Here is a 19,668-nt window from a genome sequence, read left to right as displayed (position 1 = left end):
TGCCACCAGAAAACTAATACAGTTCATCAATAAATTCAGTAAAGTTGCAGGATACAAAATTAATATACAGAAGTCTGTTGCATTTCTGTATACTAACAACAAAATATCAGAAAGAGAAATTAAGGAAACAATTCCATTTACCATTGCATCAAAAAGAATAAAATACCTAGGAAAAACCTATCTAAGGAGGCAAATGACCTGTACTCCAAAACCTATAAAATGCTGATGAAATAAACTGAAGACAACAAAACAAATGGACAGATAAACCATGTTCTTGGATTGGAAGCATCAATATTGTTAAAATGACCATACTACCCAAGGCAATCTACAGACTCAATGTAATCCCTAACAAAATACCAGTGGCATTTTTCACAGAATTAGAACAAAAAAATTTAAGATTTGTATGGAAACAGAAAGGACTCTGAGGAGTCAAAACAATCTTGAGAAAACAAAACGGAGCTGGAGGAATCAGGCTCCCTGACTTCAGACTATACTACAAAGCTGTAGTAATCAAAACAGTATGGTACTGATGCAAAGTCAGAAATATAGATCAATGGAACAGGATAGAAAGCTCAGAAATAAACCCACAATCCTATGGTCAATTAATCAGTGATGAAGGAGGCAAGAATGTACAATGGAGAAAAGACATTCTCTTTGATAAATGGTGCTGCGAAAATTCAATACCTACATGCAGATTTTCTAACATCATATACAAAAATAAACTCAAAATGGATTAAAGAACTAAATGTAAGACCAGATACTATAAAACTCCAAGAGGAAAACAGGCAGAACACTTTTTGACATAAATGGTAGCAATATTTTTTAAAAACCATCTCCTAGAGTAATGGAAACAAAGCAAAATGAACAAATCGAACCTAATTAAATTTAAAAGCTTTTGCACAGCAAAGGAAAACATAAACAAAATGAAAAGAACGTATGGAATGGGAGAAAATATTTGCAAACAATGCTACGGACAAGGGAGTACTTTCTAAAATATACAAACAGTTCATACAGCTCAATATTTTTTTTAAAAAAGGAACAATCAAGAAAAGGGCAGAAACCCTTAATAGACATTTCTCCAAAGTAGACATACAGATGGCCAACAGCTACATGAAAAGATGCTCAACATTGCTAATTATTAGAGAAATGCACATCAAAACCACAATGAGGTATTACCTCTCACTGGTCAGAATGGCCATCAAAAAATCTACAAATAATAAATCCTGGAGAGGGTGTGGAGAAAAGGGAACTCTTCTGCACTGTTGATGGGAATGTAAATTAGTACAGCCAGTATGGAGTACAATATGAAAGTTCCTCAAAAAACTAAAAATAGAGTTACCACATGATCCAGCACTCCCACTCCTGAGCATGTATCAGGAAAAGACGAAAACTCTAATTCAAAAAGATACATGCACCCAAATGTTCATAGCAGCACTACCTATTGATACAATAGCCTAGACAAGGAAGCAACTTAAATGCCTGTCAACAACTGAATGGATAAAGAAGATGTGGTATATATATACAGTGGAATATTACTCAGCCATAAGAATGTATGAAATATTGCCATTTGCAGCAACATGGATGGACTAAGAGACTATCATACTAAGTGAAGTAACTCAAAGACAAATATTATATGATATCACTTATATGTGGAATAAAAAAATATGATACAAATGAACTTACTTTAAAAACAGAAATAGAGTCTCAGACATAGAAAGCAAACTTAAGGGCACCAAAGGGGAAGAGGGGGAGATAAATTAGGAGTTTGGGATTAACACATACACACTACTATATATAAAACAGATAAACAACAAGGACCTAGTGTACAGCACAGGGAACTATACCTAATTTCTTATAATAACCTATCACGGAAAATAATCTGAAAAAGAATATATATATATATGTATAACTGAATCACTTTGCTGTATACCTGAAACTAACAAAACATTGTAAATCAACTGTACTTCAATTTTTAAAAAATAGTATAAAACTCTTAAAAAAAACAAGAACTTAGAGAAGAGTAACGGAATATGGCTAGTGGTCAGAAGCATACACCTAAGAATTAAATAGGTATAGAGCAGGATCTCCATACATACCTTGCTGCCCCACCCCCACCACCCCAGATGTGCAACTTAGGCCAAATTACTTGAACATTCTCTGAACTTCAATCTCTTCACCTGTAAAATAGGACATAATATTACCTGTTTTACATATCTGTTGTAAGGACTGAGCAAATTAGCATATATTAAGTGCTCTATACATTGTCTCACATAGATTTAGATTTGGACACTGATGTAAATGTCCAAAGCTTTCAAGTTTCTTGGACTCATTAGTACAGCTTATATTTGAATAGCTTTACTGTCTAATAAATAGAAATATTACCCAGGGATTATTCAATGATATTTTGTATCTTCAGAGTTTCAGGAAATTATCTGATAATTCCCTCAGAATGTTTGGAGTATTATTCTTTACAGAATAAACTTGACAAAATGTCTAACAACTTGAAAAAGAAGGCCTGATAGTTAATGATCCTGGCTGAAGAGGCATTAACATTAACGGTTGTCACAAGTTTGAAAGTATTAAGGTATTGTATGTCAGGCAGTGAACATTGGCCATTGAGGCAAGGCAGCTTTTAAATATACCTCATTTTATCACTGGCAATAAGTGCTTACCCATTTTCAGCCTGTGTTGTCATCTACTTGGATATGTTTTATCACATGTCTGACACAAAAGACCTCTCTAAATAAACATCAGCCCATTGATCTTACTGGTCAGATGCAAGAATGTGCTTTGATTCTGAAACTTTGTTGTTAAACACTACCTCCTATTTGTCAAATCCTATTAGGTCCACATGTCTGATTATGTGTGTTCCGGTAGAGGAGCTGTGGGGTAAAATCTGTAGAACATGAGTATGCATTTCCAAATCTACACTCTTGTGACCATTATTTTATTCTATATCTCCTCCAGGTATATGCCTTTTTGTAACTGCAACTTTGCATTTCATGTTTGTATGACTTCCCAAATTGATTGTAATTATCCCAAAGTATTAGAATACAAAGACCCTTCTCTCCTATATTGCTTCTGTGCCACACGGCAATATACTGATAATAAACTGAGATAAGACTAACAGTTATTAACTCCTTTTTTGTGACAGGCATGGTGCTGGGTATTTTATAGCCTTTACTTCATTTACTTCCCCAATAATCTTATAAATTTGGTTTTTAAGTCATTTCCATTTTACTGATTAGGAAATGAGATTCCAAAAGTTGAAATAAGTTACCAAAAATACCATTACAAAAAGGGATAAAAATGGGATTTAAAGACATCTGACTCAATTCCATTTTCTTGCTGGTATACTTTGCTGCCCCAAATTCTCATTAATCTTTAAATGCAACTTACTCATGGGAATGAAAGTATTTAGAAAGGTGCAGCCAGACGTTTATACTTCACTCAGCTTATTTAAAGAGGAATGGGGGAAATAACCAAAACAAGCTATTAAAATCTCCTTGAGAAGATAGCTTATCAATAACTTCAGCTCTAGAAAACGATTCCCAGGAAAAAAGGAATCACAGGTGTACTCAAGTGTTTGCAAATAAGAATGCTCACATGAAGCAGATGAACAGTAACTTATTGAAATAAATTTTGGAAAATAAGAGATAAATTAAATAAATATAGTATACCCAAATAATGGACTACAGCAGAGACATGGAAGGTTATATTTGCAAAAACTAATGACATCTTCATGATATAATATTACTAGAAAAGTGCAGAAGATAAATTGTATAGAATATATAGTATGATCCCATTATACAATGTGTGTGAACTTACACACACACACAAAAACACGCACAGAGGGACAACGAGAGTATAAATGTGATGTTATACATGAGAGTATGTGGCTGAACCACACTGGCTCCATTTTGTCAGCTCCTTCTTAAGCTCCCAGGCCTACTCCCTTCCCTTCCATCCACTGCACTTTATGGAGCCGCCTACTTTGTTTTTTGGCCTCAAAGTTCCTTCTCATTTTGGAGGATATTATTCAATACCTCTGCCTCCCAACAATTGGCAAGCCAGCCAGAAGACAGAAAATGAAACAGGCATGGGTAAAGGAAATGTGTTGTGGGAAAGCCCATTGTCAGTGGTGGAAATCCCAGGATGGCCAGCTTCCTCCACATGGGGAGATCTAGCCAAGTTTGGAATGCTTCAGGCAGGCACGTGAGTTTGGGGACACCCCGAAAACACCAAAAGGGTTGCTGGACATTCTAACTGAAACAACAGGAAAAAGAAACTAAGGTGGGAAAATAGGTATGCTATGGCCTCTGCATTGGGCCCTGAGACTGATACAGAAAACGAGCTCCAACTCAGGTAGGAACTAGAAAAATCTAAAGAGGCCCTGGCATTAGAATAAGATCTACAAGTGGCTTGTTCCTCTAGTTAGGATCTACTAGCCAAAAAGTTACTACAACAAGAACACCTGGAGGTCAAGCTAAAATGACTAAAGTGGCTAAAATGCAAAGGCGGCACCTGTATTCACCAACAAAGTGAATACCATCATCTCACGGGAAGACTGGAATCCCAAATGGTAGGATCCAAGGTGTAATGATTCCTCTGAGTAGGAAGATATAATTGTTGAAGAGAAAGATGACCCAAGGACTCATCCACTCATTCAAACAAAGACTCAGGCAACCCATGAAGAAATATTTACCGCAGGTATGAAGGATTGCTTCTTACAGTCTTGCTCCTGGAGCTTGGTATAGCACCTTAATATCAGTTCTGGCACCTATGGTCAGTAAAGCAATAGCTCTGGTAGTTGCAATTATAGCAGATCTCAGTGAAACAGAAAGAGTCCACCACGAAGGAAACAGAAAGGCAAACAAAAATAAAGAAATAAAGGTGAAACAAAGAAAGGATGGAGAAAACACAGAAAGGACCAACCCAGTTGACATGCAAACAGCTTTGGCAGGATATAGGAGTAGCAAGGACTCCAAAGGAAGACATTGATAAGCAACCTAATTAAGTCCTGTTATCTTTGTGGAAAGCCCTAACAAGACAGTTCACTCCTCTGCCTACTGAACATAAACATGTGGCAATGGGTCCCAGTGTCCCATCACTAGAAGTAGAACGCCAGGATGGATCCCCTACATGCAGAGAACTAGGGGTTGGGACAACGTTGCCCTCTACTTTGTGTTGTAGGAGGTGACTGGAAGCCCCAAGTGGAACTGATGATTTATTGGACCTGCACGAACAGTCTTAGCACTGGTAGATAACACAGCTGAGTATACCTTACTGCATGACAACCCTTTTAAATTTGGGGGAGAATACGGGCTATAGATAGATAAGGGGGCCAAACTATTCGAGTAAGACAAACCAGCTTATATCTCCAAATTGGCTGTTTGTCCCCTGCCTGTCCTTCATATACATTGACCACATACCAGAATATATACTAGGCGTTGATGTTTCACAAGACCTAGATTTGACCACCACTACTGGAGAGTTCTGCCTTCGCATCAGAGTGGTGAAACCCATGTTGGTGGGCCATGTGAAGTGAACCCTTGTCCATTTACCCTGCCAGATTGTTAATGTCAAAGAGTATTGGCTGCCTGGGGGCTATGAAGAAATTACTACTACACTTAAAGAACTAGAAAATGTGGGAGTCATTAGATCCATGCACAGCCCCTAAAATAGTCCATTGCAGCCAGTAAAATGGCCTAAAGGGACAGTTGACTAAAGAGAATTAAATAAGGTGGTTCCTCCCATCCATGTGGAGGTCTCCAATATTGCTACTATTTTAGAACATCTTTCCTCTGCGCTGAAAACTTTCTATTTTGTGACTGACCTCTGTAACCCCTTTTACAGCATTCTTTTGTGTGCTAGCTCTCAAGATCAATTTGCCTTCAACTGGGATGGGAGGCAATGGACCTTTCAGGTCTTGCCTCAAGGTTATTTACAGTCCTGCCATTTGTCATAGTTTGGTCGCTCAGGACCTAGAAATCTGGTGAAAGCCCCACCCTGAGCTGGAATTATTTCATTAGATTGATGACATTATGTTGACCTCTGATGCCTTGTCACTCCTGCTGCGAACTGCTGCCTCTTTACAGACACATTTACAGAACTGAGGATAGGAAGTAATAAACACTGACAAGATCCAGGGACCTGGGCAGTCAGTAAAGTTTTGGGGAGTTATCTGGTCAGGTAAGACAAAAGTTACCCCAGCCTCGGTTATCGATAAAATCCAAGCCTTGGCCAGACCAGTCAGTCAAGGAATTACAATCCTTTCTGGGGTCACTAGATTATTGTCATCCTTTCATACCACATTCGGCACAAATAATACGGCCCCTATAGTACTCTCTGGTTAGAAAGGGACAAAAATGGGACGAGGACATCCACCTTCAGGAAGCTTTTGAAAAGGCTGAAATTGTAGTAAAACAGGTTCAGGCTCTGGGAGTACTTATGTGGGACGCTGCCTGTGAATTAGATGTTGACTCACACCTGAAAGGTTCTGGCTAGGGCCTGTGGCAAAGGCAGGAAAGGAAATGCATCCCACTAGGATTTTATTCTCAGTTGTAGAAGGGACAGCAGGTGAGGTACAGCCCTACTGAAAAACAGCTCCTTGTAGTCTACCTGGCCCTGCAGCAAAAACAGAAGGCCTCACCATGGACTTACCAGTGTCTGTTCAAACTTCCCTCCCAGTAAGTGAATGGGTTAAGAACATGCTCCTTAAACCAAAAAGTGCCTGTGCCCACGTAAGCACACTGCAAAAGTGGCACCCATACCTTCAACAAGATAATGTGTACAATTCAAGCCTGCTGTCTGAGAAATTACATGCTCTCCTTGGGCCAGGGTCTTATGTGAATCTAGACATGGCCCCTCAGATACCACCCATCGCTCCCCTCTCAGCCAAGTCAAAGACGGAATCGGGACCATTCCTCCTGAGACATGGTTCACCAATGGCAGCAGTCAAGGCAATACCCCCACCTGGCCCACTTCAGCAGTTCGCCTGGATTTCAATGTCATTTGGTTTGAAAAAGGCACTAAGCACAGCAGTCAGCGGGCTAAACTGGGGGCAGTATAGCTTGAGATCACTCATCAATCTACGCCCCTCTATACAGCCACAGACAAGTGGGCTGTGTGAAAAGGACTGACCATGTGGATGCCACAATGTCATCAGGAAAGCTGGACTATCTTGGGACGGCATCTGTGGGGAGCTGACCTACAGAGGGACATCTGGGATGTGTGCACACAACCCAGTACTGCCATCAAGGTAAGGCACGTCTCTGGGCATTCTCCAACTACACTGCCTGGGAACCACAAAGCAGACACCCTAGCCAAGGAGGAAGCTGTCCTCCTGGAAGAGTTACAGACTCCCTCAGACGTGGCAAAGTGGCTTCACTGAAAACCAGGACAGACACTGAGGCCCCAACCACCTGGGAGATAGCCAAGAGGTTACACCTCTCCATCAAATACACTGACTGGCAGGCAGTTGATAGGGACTGCCCCCACTGTAGCCTGTGGTGACGACCCCTGAGACATACTCCTGGTCACGTCGGACGAGCACTAGTTCAGTGACCAGGTGGTAAGTGGTCTATATCAGCCCCCTGCCCTTATCAGAAGGACACAAGTACACATTGACCTGTGTGGACACAGGTACCTGACTGATACAAGCCTTTCCCAGTAAAAGGGCAAATCAGACAGCCACTATCAGGGGCTAGACCAAGTTGGAAAGTATGTACTGGATCCCCATTCATACAGACAGCAACCAAGGGACCCATATCACTGGTCATGATGTAAAAGAATGGACTGAAGCCCAGGAGATTTTATGGACCTTCCATCTGCCATATAACCCAACAGCCACAGGGCTGGTAGAAAGAATGAACAGGTTACTGAAAGAGACATTGAAGAAGCTTTCTCCAGACGGGTCTTTAAGAAGTTGTTCTCCACCACTGTTAGAAGCCATGTGGCTGCTAAACACTGAACCCACAGCAGGCCACAGGTCTGCTTATGAGAGACTGACTGTGCCTGCTCTGCCAACTAGGGCCTGAAAGGTACAAGTGTTAGAAGGAGCACTGAGACCCATCTGATAGGATGTGGGTCTTATCCTAAGAGTGCCACAGAACTTCCTACCTGGGGAGACTATCTTAGATTGGAGACAAATGGTATACCCCTCCCAGGTGGCTTGGCATCCTTATACCTTGGGGGTAAGGGCTAGGCCCTGGCATAGTATTTCCTCAATCTTTCTAAGTGAAGGCCCAGCCATAACCAAGGTGATCACACCCATAGAAATCAAATGGGGGACTGAAGTAGGGCTTCTTTTATGAGCCCCTACTGAAGCTCCCACATATAATATCTCCCTGCCCAGTTCCGATGTAAAGGCACAAAATGTCTGGTATTGTCCTATTGGAAAAGTGTCAAAGCCCAGGGTGATCCTGGCACATGGAGACCAAACTGCTACAGTGTTGTTTCTGAACGAAGATTTGTCTTTCTTGGTACCTTTAAAACACTTATCATCCTTAGCCTTTTCCTTCTAAGATTAGTGCCACCTACCTTCACTAATGCATTCTTGTCCTGGGCTACCACCTATGTTGACATCCACAACCACTCTGACTTCTGGGTATGCAGATTGCTGCCAATGTCTAGCTCTGAAGTAATGCCAGGGGTATACTGTCTTTCAGCCTTACATCACGGGGACAATGGGTGGGGCCAGCATGTAAACTCCTGAGGTCTGGCTCTAGGGTATTCTCGGAAGAATGGTGGATAAGATCGTGCAGGCCTTATAGATGTCAGGGGTGGAGCGTGGAGCTGAACCATACTGGCTCCATCTTGGCAGCTCTATCTTAGGCCTGCAGTCCTTTCCAGGTGACTGAGCTTTAGCCTAGCTCACAAAGGAATGCGCCCAAGCCAGATGAGTTCCCTATCAACTTTTACCCTTGCCTTCATCTAAAATGAAAGCTGGAAGAGGGCCTTTTGCTGAGGTAGATGGTTAATGGTCATGAGACCCAGAAGTGGGGTGGGTGTCCCTGGTTCTGGTCTGTGTGGATGTGCTTCTTACTTGGTAGTCTGATTCTGTTTTTAACTTTGGTACCTTTAAATCCCCCATACCCCTTTTGGCAGTACAAAGCACAGCTGTGAATGCCTCTGGATCTTCTGTTCGCCTGATCTTTCCTACCTGTATGTAAGTTACCCACAATAAACTTTATAATTGCACTTTATGGAGTTGTCTGCTTCATTTTTCAGTCTCAAAGTTCTTTCTCAGTTCGCGGGATATTATTCAATATCTCCGCCTCCCAAGAGAAAGAAATGAACTGAATGCATATAGTTTGATGAAATAGTGGGTGATTTTTATTTTGTGCTTATATCTATTTGTAATTACTGATTGCTTAATTAATGTGACGAGCAGTGTTTTAACTCATGTAAATGTATTAGCTTATGTAACCCTCAAAACAAAATAAGAGGTAGGGGCTATTGTTATACCCACTCTACAAATGAAAAAATTGAGGAACAGAGAGATTAAGTAACTTTCCAAGTTTTCATAGCTAGCAAGTGTTAGAACTGGTCTACTTCCACACCCATGCTCCTCAAGGCTAAGCAAACTGGCTCAAATAAGCAAGTGTTATTATTATAAAACAGGCTAACAAATGAATAAAACCCCTTTGAGATGGATTGTTTTTCTTCTCTGCCTTGAGTAAAATCAAATAGGGAATTCAGGCTTCTGACTATTATGCCACAAACAGCATACCTAAAAGAGCACAGCTTTAGCATCCTCTCCTATGGGGCCCTGCTTTGTGAATTGCTTCTAGACTCACATTCTCCACATTACAAGGCTGTTTTAAACACTCCAAATGCTAAAAAAAAAATGCAGGGCATACCAAACTATTGATAGAACAACAACATGAGTAAAGCTTTTCTCTGCTAAGACATACCTGGGCAACTCCACCATTAAGACTTCAAAAGCACTGTCCAAACATGCCCCTAGGACAAATTTCTCTGAAACTCTGGGGTTAAGACAAACCCAAAAAAGCACTATTGGGTGAATACAATTCTGAACCACAGGACCTCAGGAACTGCAGAGCCAGAGAATAGGCTGTTATGGCCATGCCTGTCACATGCCTCATTAACAGGATAACAGGTATTCTAATTTCCCTAGCTTATAGTAACTTTATAATTCATCAGTATCACTTGAAAACCTATTTACAGGCTAATGTCGAACATTTTGTCTGACAAAAGAAGGGTAAAGTGTGTATAAGAGATAAACCAATGTGGACTGGAGTGGAGCCACCAATCGTGTTTGAACACTTTGATTCTCTTTCACCATAGATATTCGGAACAGCATCAGTATCTGTTTCAAACTGTATCACTTCCCACTGGACCAATCAGATTCTGTCTCTTGGAATTGAATTTGCTTTCCCCAGTGCTCAATTAATCACTAAATGAGTTGGAACTGTAACACATAAATTTGCAAAGTACATCCCACTAGTGGATGGAAAAATGAAAAATAATCTTCAAAGTAAAAGAAGAATAAAGATGTGGAAAGGACTACATGAAAAGAAGAAAAGAAAAAGTGTTTTGCAGGCTGCCAAAACCTTTCATGGATTATAAAAGATCACACAACCCCACTTATTATAGTAAAAAAGTAAAACCAGAGACCGAGCCGAACTTGACACTACCATTTCTAATAGTGACAACCTGACAGCAGCAGTAATTTTCCTTTGTACATGCTTTATCTTTTACAAAAGGCCCATAAACAGTGATGTGCAAGTATGTTTAAAAACAGATTTCCCCCCAAAAAACTGAATGTATGTGTGTGTTGTAGGTACATAATTTATTATAAATTTTACTGATATAAAATATGTGTAGCTGAGCAATTTACAAATAATAAAATATATACAAATAATACTTTTATTATAAATTCTATAGAGCCAATTGATTCCCACAGAATGTCTTAAGCATAGACAACAATAAAACAATATATCAAACCCTGATTTGTAGTGTTTGCCACTTTCCATGATGTAAATATTCCCACCACAGTCAATTTCAAGCTGCCAAATGTGATGTCACTGAACATGGATTGAGATAAGATGAGCAGTAGCACATAATTGCATAATATTTTCAACTCACAGATTTAAGAAACAGAGCATAGATGATAGTAAAGAATCTAGATAATAATAAAATGTAGTTACTAAAATAATTAGGAAGTAATAATTTTTGAGTATGTCTTAACTTTGTCTTTGGTATAATTTAATTTTAGACTTACATAACTTAAATTTTTAAAAATCTCTGTATTTAACCACTAACACACAAATTCCTGTTTCAATCCCATTTAAGCCAGTTCCAGCATGCCATTGAAAAGTATACTCCTAGCACCTTACTGAGGCAGGTACTGTTAATCCAAACCAAGTAACTACAGTCAGAGTCATTAGCTCATCAAACAAGTAAATTAAAATGTTTAATGCATAGGGAAATGGTAAAAAAAAAAAAGCCTGGTACAAAATTTCCAAAAGACAATTCATAAGCCCTGTGTAATATGAGGTGTCTGAGAAGTCAGCAGTGCCAGGACAGAGTAACAACATCTTGTCAGCAAGTTGAGAATGAATCACCAATGGCCCTATCTAAAGCAAAGAGAAATTTCTGACTACTACTCACATACTAGGTTCAGAGTTGATTTATTCATAGATTTGTTCATTCCAACAATATCTTTCTTTTAATTTAATGTATATAACCAGCACATGGAAAACTTTTTAAAAGTACAGATTCCTGGACCTTAGTCCCAGAGATTTTCATTCAGTAGATCTGGTGTGGGGCCTAGGGTTTTGTATTTTAACAGGCAAACCCCTCTCCCCATGACAGATGATTCATTCAGAGAATTACATCATCCAGCATTTACTGACTACTTATTCTATGCCAAATTCAGAATGTGTAGATACGAAAGAGACAAAACTTGTCCTCAAGGAGACTACAGAGACCAAGAATTATAACTATAATATTGGTACATACCAGCTGCTTTGAGAATACAGCAAAATCCAGCTTGGAAGAGGGGTCGGGGTCATGAGAGAAAATGATATTTGACCTGAGCCTTGAAGAAGGAGAATAAGCTAATCAAGAAAAGAAGGAGAAGAGAGGAAGGGACGTTCAGGGCAGAGAACAGCATGTGTACAGCCACATAGGCAAAGAGAGTTTGACCCAATAGGACAACAGCACATGCTTTGGGACTGTACCTCTTATTAGTGTTCTGTAGCCACATTTACCTGGCCCTAGTTTTCGCATATAGTAAGCACATATTTGTTAGACTATGTTCAGTCATAGAGTTCATGCAAGGAGTGGTGGGAGATTAGGCAAGACAGTTATGGCCAGGTCAGGAAGTGCTTTTTAGAATTCCTAGTACAAAGTTGGAATTACTTTTCCACTTTGTATTCTTCCTTCCACACTAGATTTTAAAATTAGTTTTATCACCATTACAGGATTATTGCTTTGAAACGATTTACATGTGATACCTAACCTACAAAATCTAGAAATATAGACTGCCCTCCCTGCTTTTATACTTGATAAGCTAGTTTCTCAATCAGAGAAAATGACAAAAATCATCAAAACAGTGTGTGAGAAATAGTGCAACAAACCAAGTTTCCAGGGAAAACAGTTAATTACTGCATATTATTTTTCCCATTGGTTTTAACATTATTCTATGTTAATCTGTTTTCAGAATAAAAACAGGAATGTTATAAATGTTACTTTATGTTTCTAAGGTTGTATCATTTCAGCTATAGACACTTTAATTAGGTAACCCAATAACTTAAAAATCTTAAATGTTAAAAAATTAACATAATTTTAAAAATGAATGCAATAAGAGCTAAATAATGAGTAGAAGCCTAGGTCAAAGAGTAGGAGCTTATCTCTAAATATAGCTAGAAAAGTGTACTTGTCACTCTAACAACCAACTTTGTAGCTACTACAGAAACTCCACATATACTGCCCTTTCTCTCATACCAGCAATGCCAGTCTGTCTTGTCTCCACTTGAGCCCCATCTCCTCTTTGCAGCATATTCCAAGTACTCTGTTCCACAATGATCTCCTCCCTACCTGTGCATGAACCTCATCTTTGGATTTAGTCCTATGTTATTGTGTGTTATATAATCTAATATTATATTTATCTCCCAACCAGATTTTACGTTTTCAGTGAACTTCTCTTGCATTTCTCATGGAGCATGGCATAGGGCTAAATATATAAGACACTCAAACACTTCCATAAGTGAATAGACGAAATGATTTCCATGAATTGTGTTTTGCTTAAAGCTTCAATTGCCGATTTTCTCACCGCCCTCAAAATGAAGATGCAAACATCATAAAACTTTTACAAAGTCTTAGACTGGACACAGTGAAAGGATGTTATCAAAAGGGTTGTCAGCAAATCATAAGAAGTCTTCAATATGAAAAGGCAAGGTAATTCCTTGCTCTGCTTGCCCATAGTAAGGCTAAGGGGCTTACAGTTGCACCTTGTTGCTAAGTAAAATCCCCACAAACAACCAGGAAATACGCTTTTTATACATATCAAAGAAGAAAGAGAAAGAGGGAACAGGTATCTCAAGGCCATCTCTATCCTTGTATCCTTTAACCAATTTATTGAAGTTCAAAAGAGAAGGACTATTTACAGAATTCCATAGCTGAATCATATATAATGCATTTATTCAATAAATACTATTTCCAATATCATAATAATAACTAACATTTTTTAACACTTTCTTTTGTGTCATACATCGCATTAGTATTTTTCAGATATCATTTTATTAAACTCTGGTAACACCCTATATAACATAAATACCATAATTATCTTCATTTTAGACATTAGAAAGCTTAAAGACTTGCTCCAAGGCAACAACACTAGTAAGTCACAAAGCCAGAATATATAACCAGGTCTCTTATGCCAAAGCCCAAAAGACACCACCATCTACCATTACAATATCCAATTATCAACAGTATAAGTACTAAAAGTACTTGGGTTCTCTTTCAGAACTTATTTTTCTATTTGAACATTTAAAAATTAAAAACAATACATAAATCAGTGGTATTAAAAAAGGCTGAAACAAGGGGATCTCCAGGTTCTGAGGTAGCAAGCTGAAAGAAACTGGCTTAAAGCCAACTGACTTCAGGATTCCCAGTACTACACCCATAGCAAACAAGCATCAAAGGGAGGAAAAAAACAACAACAAAACAAGCAGTTAAATATGGACCTTATGGGCAGAAAGACCAGCTAAGGTATAATTTCTCCATCACCCCTAAAGAGCTTATGGGGAATTCAGATTTAATTTACATTTGCATTCATTCCATGTACAGGCCACATGCCATTCAGACTTGCAGGATGTTCAGCAGAGAATAAGAACTCTAGAAAATGCTGTTATTGTAGGACTTTAGGCTACGCATTATCTGTATACATTAATAACCTCCCTCTAGCACGCAAAGCTAGCTTCAGAGAAAAGAAAAAGGCATAGAAATTAAGGTCTAAAAAGAATTTTCCGTTCAGATTCACTTGTTCAATTGACAGAAATCTCAGGCAGCATTTAAAGCAGTGACCACAATAAGGCAACCACTAATGTTAGCAACCACTATCAGAATTACTGTTATGGTCTGAGGTCACTTAAGAGGAAGCAAGCAATCACGGGATATAGTTTCAGGGACAGCTATAAAGCTATCTATCACCTATCCCCTAATACCTCAGGGGAGGGGAGTGTTGGTGCTTGAGTCTCCACCAAAAAAATAATAATAAATCATTCCTTTGGCTTTTAAGCTTAGTCTTGTGACAACGCAAAATTAAACACCACTGGGTTGATAGCAGTTTATGCCTTGGGGCTTATTTACATCGAAGATTACCCATGTTTATTAGATTTCTTCAAGATTTTTTCCTTTTTTTGCTAAAAAAGGAAGGGGAGGATTTGAGGGCATTAAAAACAAGCGAAAAGTGGACAGATGAGAAGAGCTTTCCACTGAGCAAGATCAAAGTATGCAAACAAGGGAGTGGGCTCCAGTCAGTAGTATAATTTGCAAGTTCTCTCTCTCCTTCTGTTGCCATTACAAATTTAGTGTAGTCTGTCCATCTGTTTCTCAAAATCTTCTGCAATATAGCAATTATGCTGCTTTATTTACAAGGAAACTGACCCAAAGAACGTCACGCAAAGGAGTCTGAAACGTACAGCAGAGTGTAGGTTGTTACACACACTCAAATGTATCCACTTGCAGGCAAAATGTCTTGACTTCCCACACTTTAGGTAAGGCTGCAGCCGAAATCTCCACCTAGAAGGCCAAAGGCATAGAGCCCGGGGTGGGGGCGGGGGGGCGCGGGAAGCAAGCTGGATGGCTCCAGGAAGTGGGTGGGGAGGAAGCTGCCGGGTTTGGAGCCAACAGTGCAGACAGCAGGTTTGCACACGCCTACCAGAGGGAGTCCTGGGCCACTGCGCGCATTGCTCACAAGCACTTTTGGCAATGCTGTCCCCTTCGATTCCTGCCATCACCCAACCCCACAGCTCGGGTGTGCGACGTGAAAAAGAGCTTGTAAAGTGGGCGGAGGCCAGGGGTTCCCGCCGCTGAGTCACAGCCCAGCCAACTTTTACAGCATTTCCCAGAAAGGAAATTAAGTCTCAGTCCCGTAGCCTACACTCGCTCCTAGTTGCGGCTCTCCGCTCTGTCACTCGACCCGGCGGTGACTCGAGACCCACAATTGGGCTATTTCCCACTCACTGCGCAACTTCACACCCGCGCAAAGCCTCGGGGTACCCTGAGTGCTTGCCAAGCGCTACCGACCGGGTAGATGGGAGGGTAGATGGGAGCCAGAAGGAGGAAGGGGGAGGGCTGCGTCCTCACCTGCAGGACACGGACACCTCCACTCGTGTGGCCGGGATGGCCGCGCTCAGCTGGTTTAAATCCCCGAGGCCGGCGGTGCTGGTGTAGCGGCTGTCCATCTTGGAGGTAGGCGCCGTGGGCTTGGCTGGCGCCCACATCCAGAGCTCCGGCCGACTGAGGGCTCCTAGCCCAGCTCCCGACAGTCGGGGTTGGAGGTTGAGGGTGGAGGCAGAGGAAGAAGGCGGAGGCAGCTCGCGGGAAGTGGGAGGGAGGGGAGAGGCGGACCTCAGTGCAAAGCCGCGAGGCAGCAGCAAGACAGGCCTGCACAAGCTGAAGCTGCCGGGGAAGTGGCGCACCGGGCTCTCAGCTTCCCCGCCCCCTCCTTGCAGGCAGCAGCCCCGGCTGAGGACACTCCGCGATCCTTTCCCGGCTCTGAGCGTCAGGCTCTGCGGAGCCACCGGGCAGCCTGGCGGGATAGGTGGCCGCAGACCCAGAACCCAACCGTCTAGTAGAGCAAGCCCAGCCCGGTTTGGAGCGCGGTTAGGGTTTTGTCTCCGCCTCTTCACACCCACGACAGTTCCTAAATCCCGCATCATAAGCCCACCCCTTCCCATCCAGCGGTGATCCTCACCTCGCTCTCGGAGTCCACGGAGGTCCCCCGCACTACGCCATAGGACAGGCGAGCCGAGTCCCCGCTTCTGAACTGTCCGCCCGCGGCCGCTTAAGGATTGGGGAGGATGAGACGGACTTGGGGACGATCTCCAACCTTATGTATGCGGTGGTAAAGTAACAGATCAATATATGGAACAAGACGAGAGCAGGGTGGACCTAAGGTGGAGGGGGAAAAAACTATATGGGATTTAAGGGAGCCATCTGGTTTCCCTCTTCCTTGAGTTCTTCGGAACATAGGGGTCTAAAGGTGACAATCCTTCTACTTTCGGGGGTCTTCTGCGCCCCCTCGTTTCCAAATGCATGGAAGTTACGCTCTAAAACCTGAATCACAACTACAAAACAGACCTCCCTCACTCCGACTCCCACCCGGCAAGACATGAATGAACCTGGACGGATGAAAGCAGAACTGAGCCGGAGTGAGCGCAGTGTTGGAAACTGGATTCTGGGGCCGCCAGACTTGTGCCAGGATGCAGAAGCTGCAAAAGCCCGCCGCTCCACTCCATTACAGCGACCTTTATTACAGGCACCTTCCCTCCAGCGTCACCCCAGCGCCTGAGGGTCCCAGGACGCTCACCACCAGGGGGAGACAGAGATCAGGACGCGGAGTACCGCGAAGCAGGAGAAGGGGTACAGAGGGACGGAGGGTTATGGGTATCCACCTTCCTTTAAAGCGCCGAAGCACTGAGTTGCCCGCTGGCAAGACTAACTCAGGGAGGAACCGTTTTCGTGATTTGAGGACTTACCCTACGTTGGTTGTAACATTTTAATACAATTGGAGCCACCTGCTAGAGAATCTATAGAGTTGCAGGTGAGGATGTGTGGGTGCAGTCTGGAGGCTTTGCGCTGCCAAAAATCCTTCCCACGTTTCATTCTTGGTTTCCTTTCCTGATCTCCCCACCCACCACTTGTCACACTTTAGTCTAGAGTTTTCTGTTTCCCTTTGCCTATTGGAAAATGTCCTAAAACTCCAGACATTTCTGTTATGCTGTCCAAAATTAGCTTAGGGGAAGAGACCTAAGTATATTTTTTAAGCTAACCATACTTTTATTTTATAGAAGCCTACTGAAGAAATAAAAGTAAGATCTATTCTGTGTCTAGTAATCATGAAAATATGTGTTAGGTGAGCCGACGCGGATTGTGAAAGAATTCACAGAAATATTAGCAAGAGAAGAAAACAAAGTTTTTATTCACTTTCCAAGGGAGGAAAGGAGCCAGACTCATAGAGTAGAATCGGCACCGAAGGGTGGAGGTTTGAGCCTTTTACTGGGCTTCACAGGGCAAGGTGCAGCCTTTTACTGGGCTTCACAGGGCAAGGTGGGTTTATGTCTATCCTGTTCCACAGCAGTACCCAGGCCGGCTGTGTCTCTGTAGGATGTAGTTTTTCAGAGAATAGACTTGCAGTCTTCAGTAATTTTACAGTTCTGGGGTATCTGAAAGAGACTTAATAGGGGCCCTTGACAGGTGTTAGATGGGTTTACAATATGTTCTTGTAAAATTCTTAAGAAAGGCACCTTTTAAAGACTTTAAAACATCTTTATTGGAGTATACTTGCTTTACAATGTGTTAGTTTCTGCTGTATTACAAAGTGAATCAGCTATTTGTATACATATATCCCCGTATCCCCTCCCTCTGTGCGTCTCCCTCCCACCCTCCCTATCCCACTCCTCTAGGTGGACACACAGCACCGAGCTGATCTCTCTGTGTGATGCAGCTGCTTCCCACTAGCTATCTATTTTACATTTGGTAATGTATATATGTCAATGCCACTCTCCCACTTCGTCCCAGCTTACCCTTCCCCCTCCCCATTTCCTCAAGTGCATTCTCTATGTCTGTGTCTTTATTCCTGTCCTGCCCCTAGGTTCATCAGAACAATTTTTTTTTGATTCCATATATGTTAGCATACAGTATTTGTTTTTCTCTTTCTGACTTACTTCACTCTGTATGACAGACTCTAGGTCCATCCACCTCACTACAAATAACTCAGTTTTGTTTCTTTTTATGGCTGAGTAATATTCCATTGTATATATGTGCCACATCTTATGTATCCATTCATCTGTCGATGGACACTTAGGTTGCTTCCATGTCCTGGCTATTGTAAATAATGCTGCAATGAACATTGTGGTACATAAATCTTTTTGAATTAGGGTTTTCTCAGGGTATATGCCCAGTAGTGGGATTGCTGTGTCATATGGTAGTTCTATTTTTAGTCTTTTAAGGAACCTCCATACTGTTCTCCATGGTGGCTGTACCAATTTACATTCCCAACAACAGTGCAAGAGGGTTCCCTTTTCTCCACACCCTCTCCAGCATTTACTGTTTGTAGGTTTTTTGATGATGGTCATTCTGACCGGTGTGAGGTGATACCTCATTGTAGTTTTGATTTGCATTTCTCCTAAAGACATTTAAAGGATTTCAAGGAATGTAGGGTTTATTCTATGAAAATTCTTAATGTTAACTAGTTATCATTGGATAATCATATTCAGATGAACATCTAACTCTAGAAGAGTTGTAAACTGCCGTTTTCCCTGTTAGATAAAAGAATTTCATCTCTGACTCTTCTTTGTGCATAAAGTAAGTTGCCCTGTCAGATTAGTTATTTGAAACCAGTGCAAAGTATTTATTGGACATTTCCATGAGGAAGTGACATTTTAGATAGGCCATAGGGATGAATAGGAGTTTAAGTAATGATGGAATAAAGAAGATGTGTATATATATCGATTTTTTTTTTTCAAGCTTCAAGGAGGAGAGGTGCATAGTAGGGTAGAATGGTTCAGGGAAGGCCATGTAATTGAATTATAGTGAATGCGGATCCCCTTTAGTAATATGAGCTATATAAGTAATTTAAAATTATTACTTGGCAGATAAGTGGCACTTCTTGGAGTGCTACTTTGGGTAGCTTACATGAGAAAATAGAGCTAGAGAATTTAAACCATCATCACCAAATTATTATTATCACCCTAAGCATTATTATTGTTTTTTTAAATTTTTAATTAATTTATTTATTTTTTGCGGTACGCGGGCATCTCATTGTTGTGGCCTCTCCCATTGCGGAGCACAGGCTGTGGACACGCAGGTTCAGCGGCCATGGCTCACGGGCCTAGCTGCTCCGCGGCATGTGGGATCTTCCTGGACCGGGGCACAAACCTGTGTCCCCTGCATCGGCAGCGGACTCTCAAC

At 41.4% G+C, this 19,668-nt stretch overlaps 1 protein-coding gene across 1 annotated transcript in view; it reads right to left on the bottom strand.

Annotated features, from left to right (window-relative positions):
• LOC307193752 (copine-8-like) overlaps window positions 1-16,032 on the bottom strand; it is a 51,115-nt gene extending 35,083 nt beyond the window's left edge. Inside the window, exon 1 of the mRNA XM_079936162.1 lies at window positions 15,841-16,032. Coding sequence (XP_079792288.1) covers window positions 15,841-15,977 — 137 coding nt within the window. The 5' untranslated portion in view covers window positions 15,978-16,032. The remainder of the gene's footprint in view (window positions 1-15,840) is intronic.
• Between the last annotated feature and the right edge of the window lie 3,636 nt (window positions 16,033-19,668).

Source organism: Stenella coeruleoalba (genome assembly GCF_951394435.1).
Source record: "Stenella coeruleoalba genome assembly, chromosome: 11".
NCBI classification, from domain to species: domain Eukaryota; kingdom Metazoa; phylum Chordata; class Mammalia; order Artiodactyla; family Delphinidae; genus Stenella; species Stenella coeruleoalba.
Note: the sequence above shows the minus strand (reverse complement) of the source record. Positions and strands in the feature narration are given on the sequence as shown.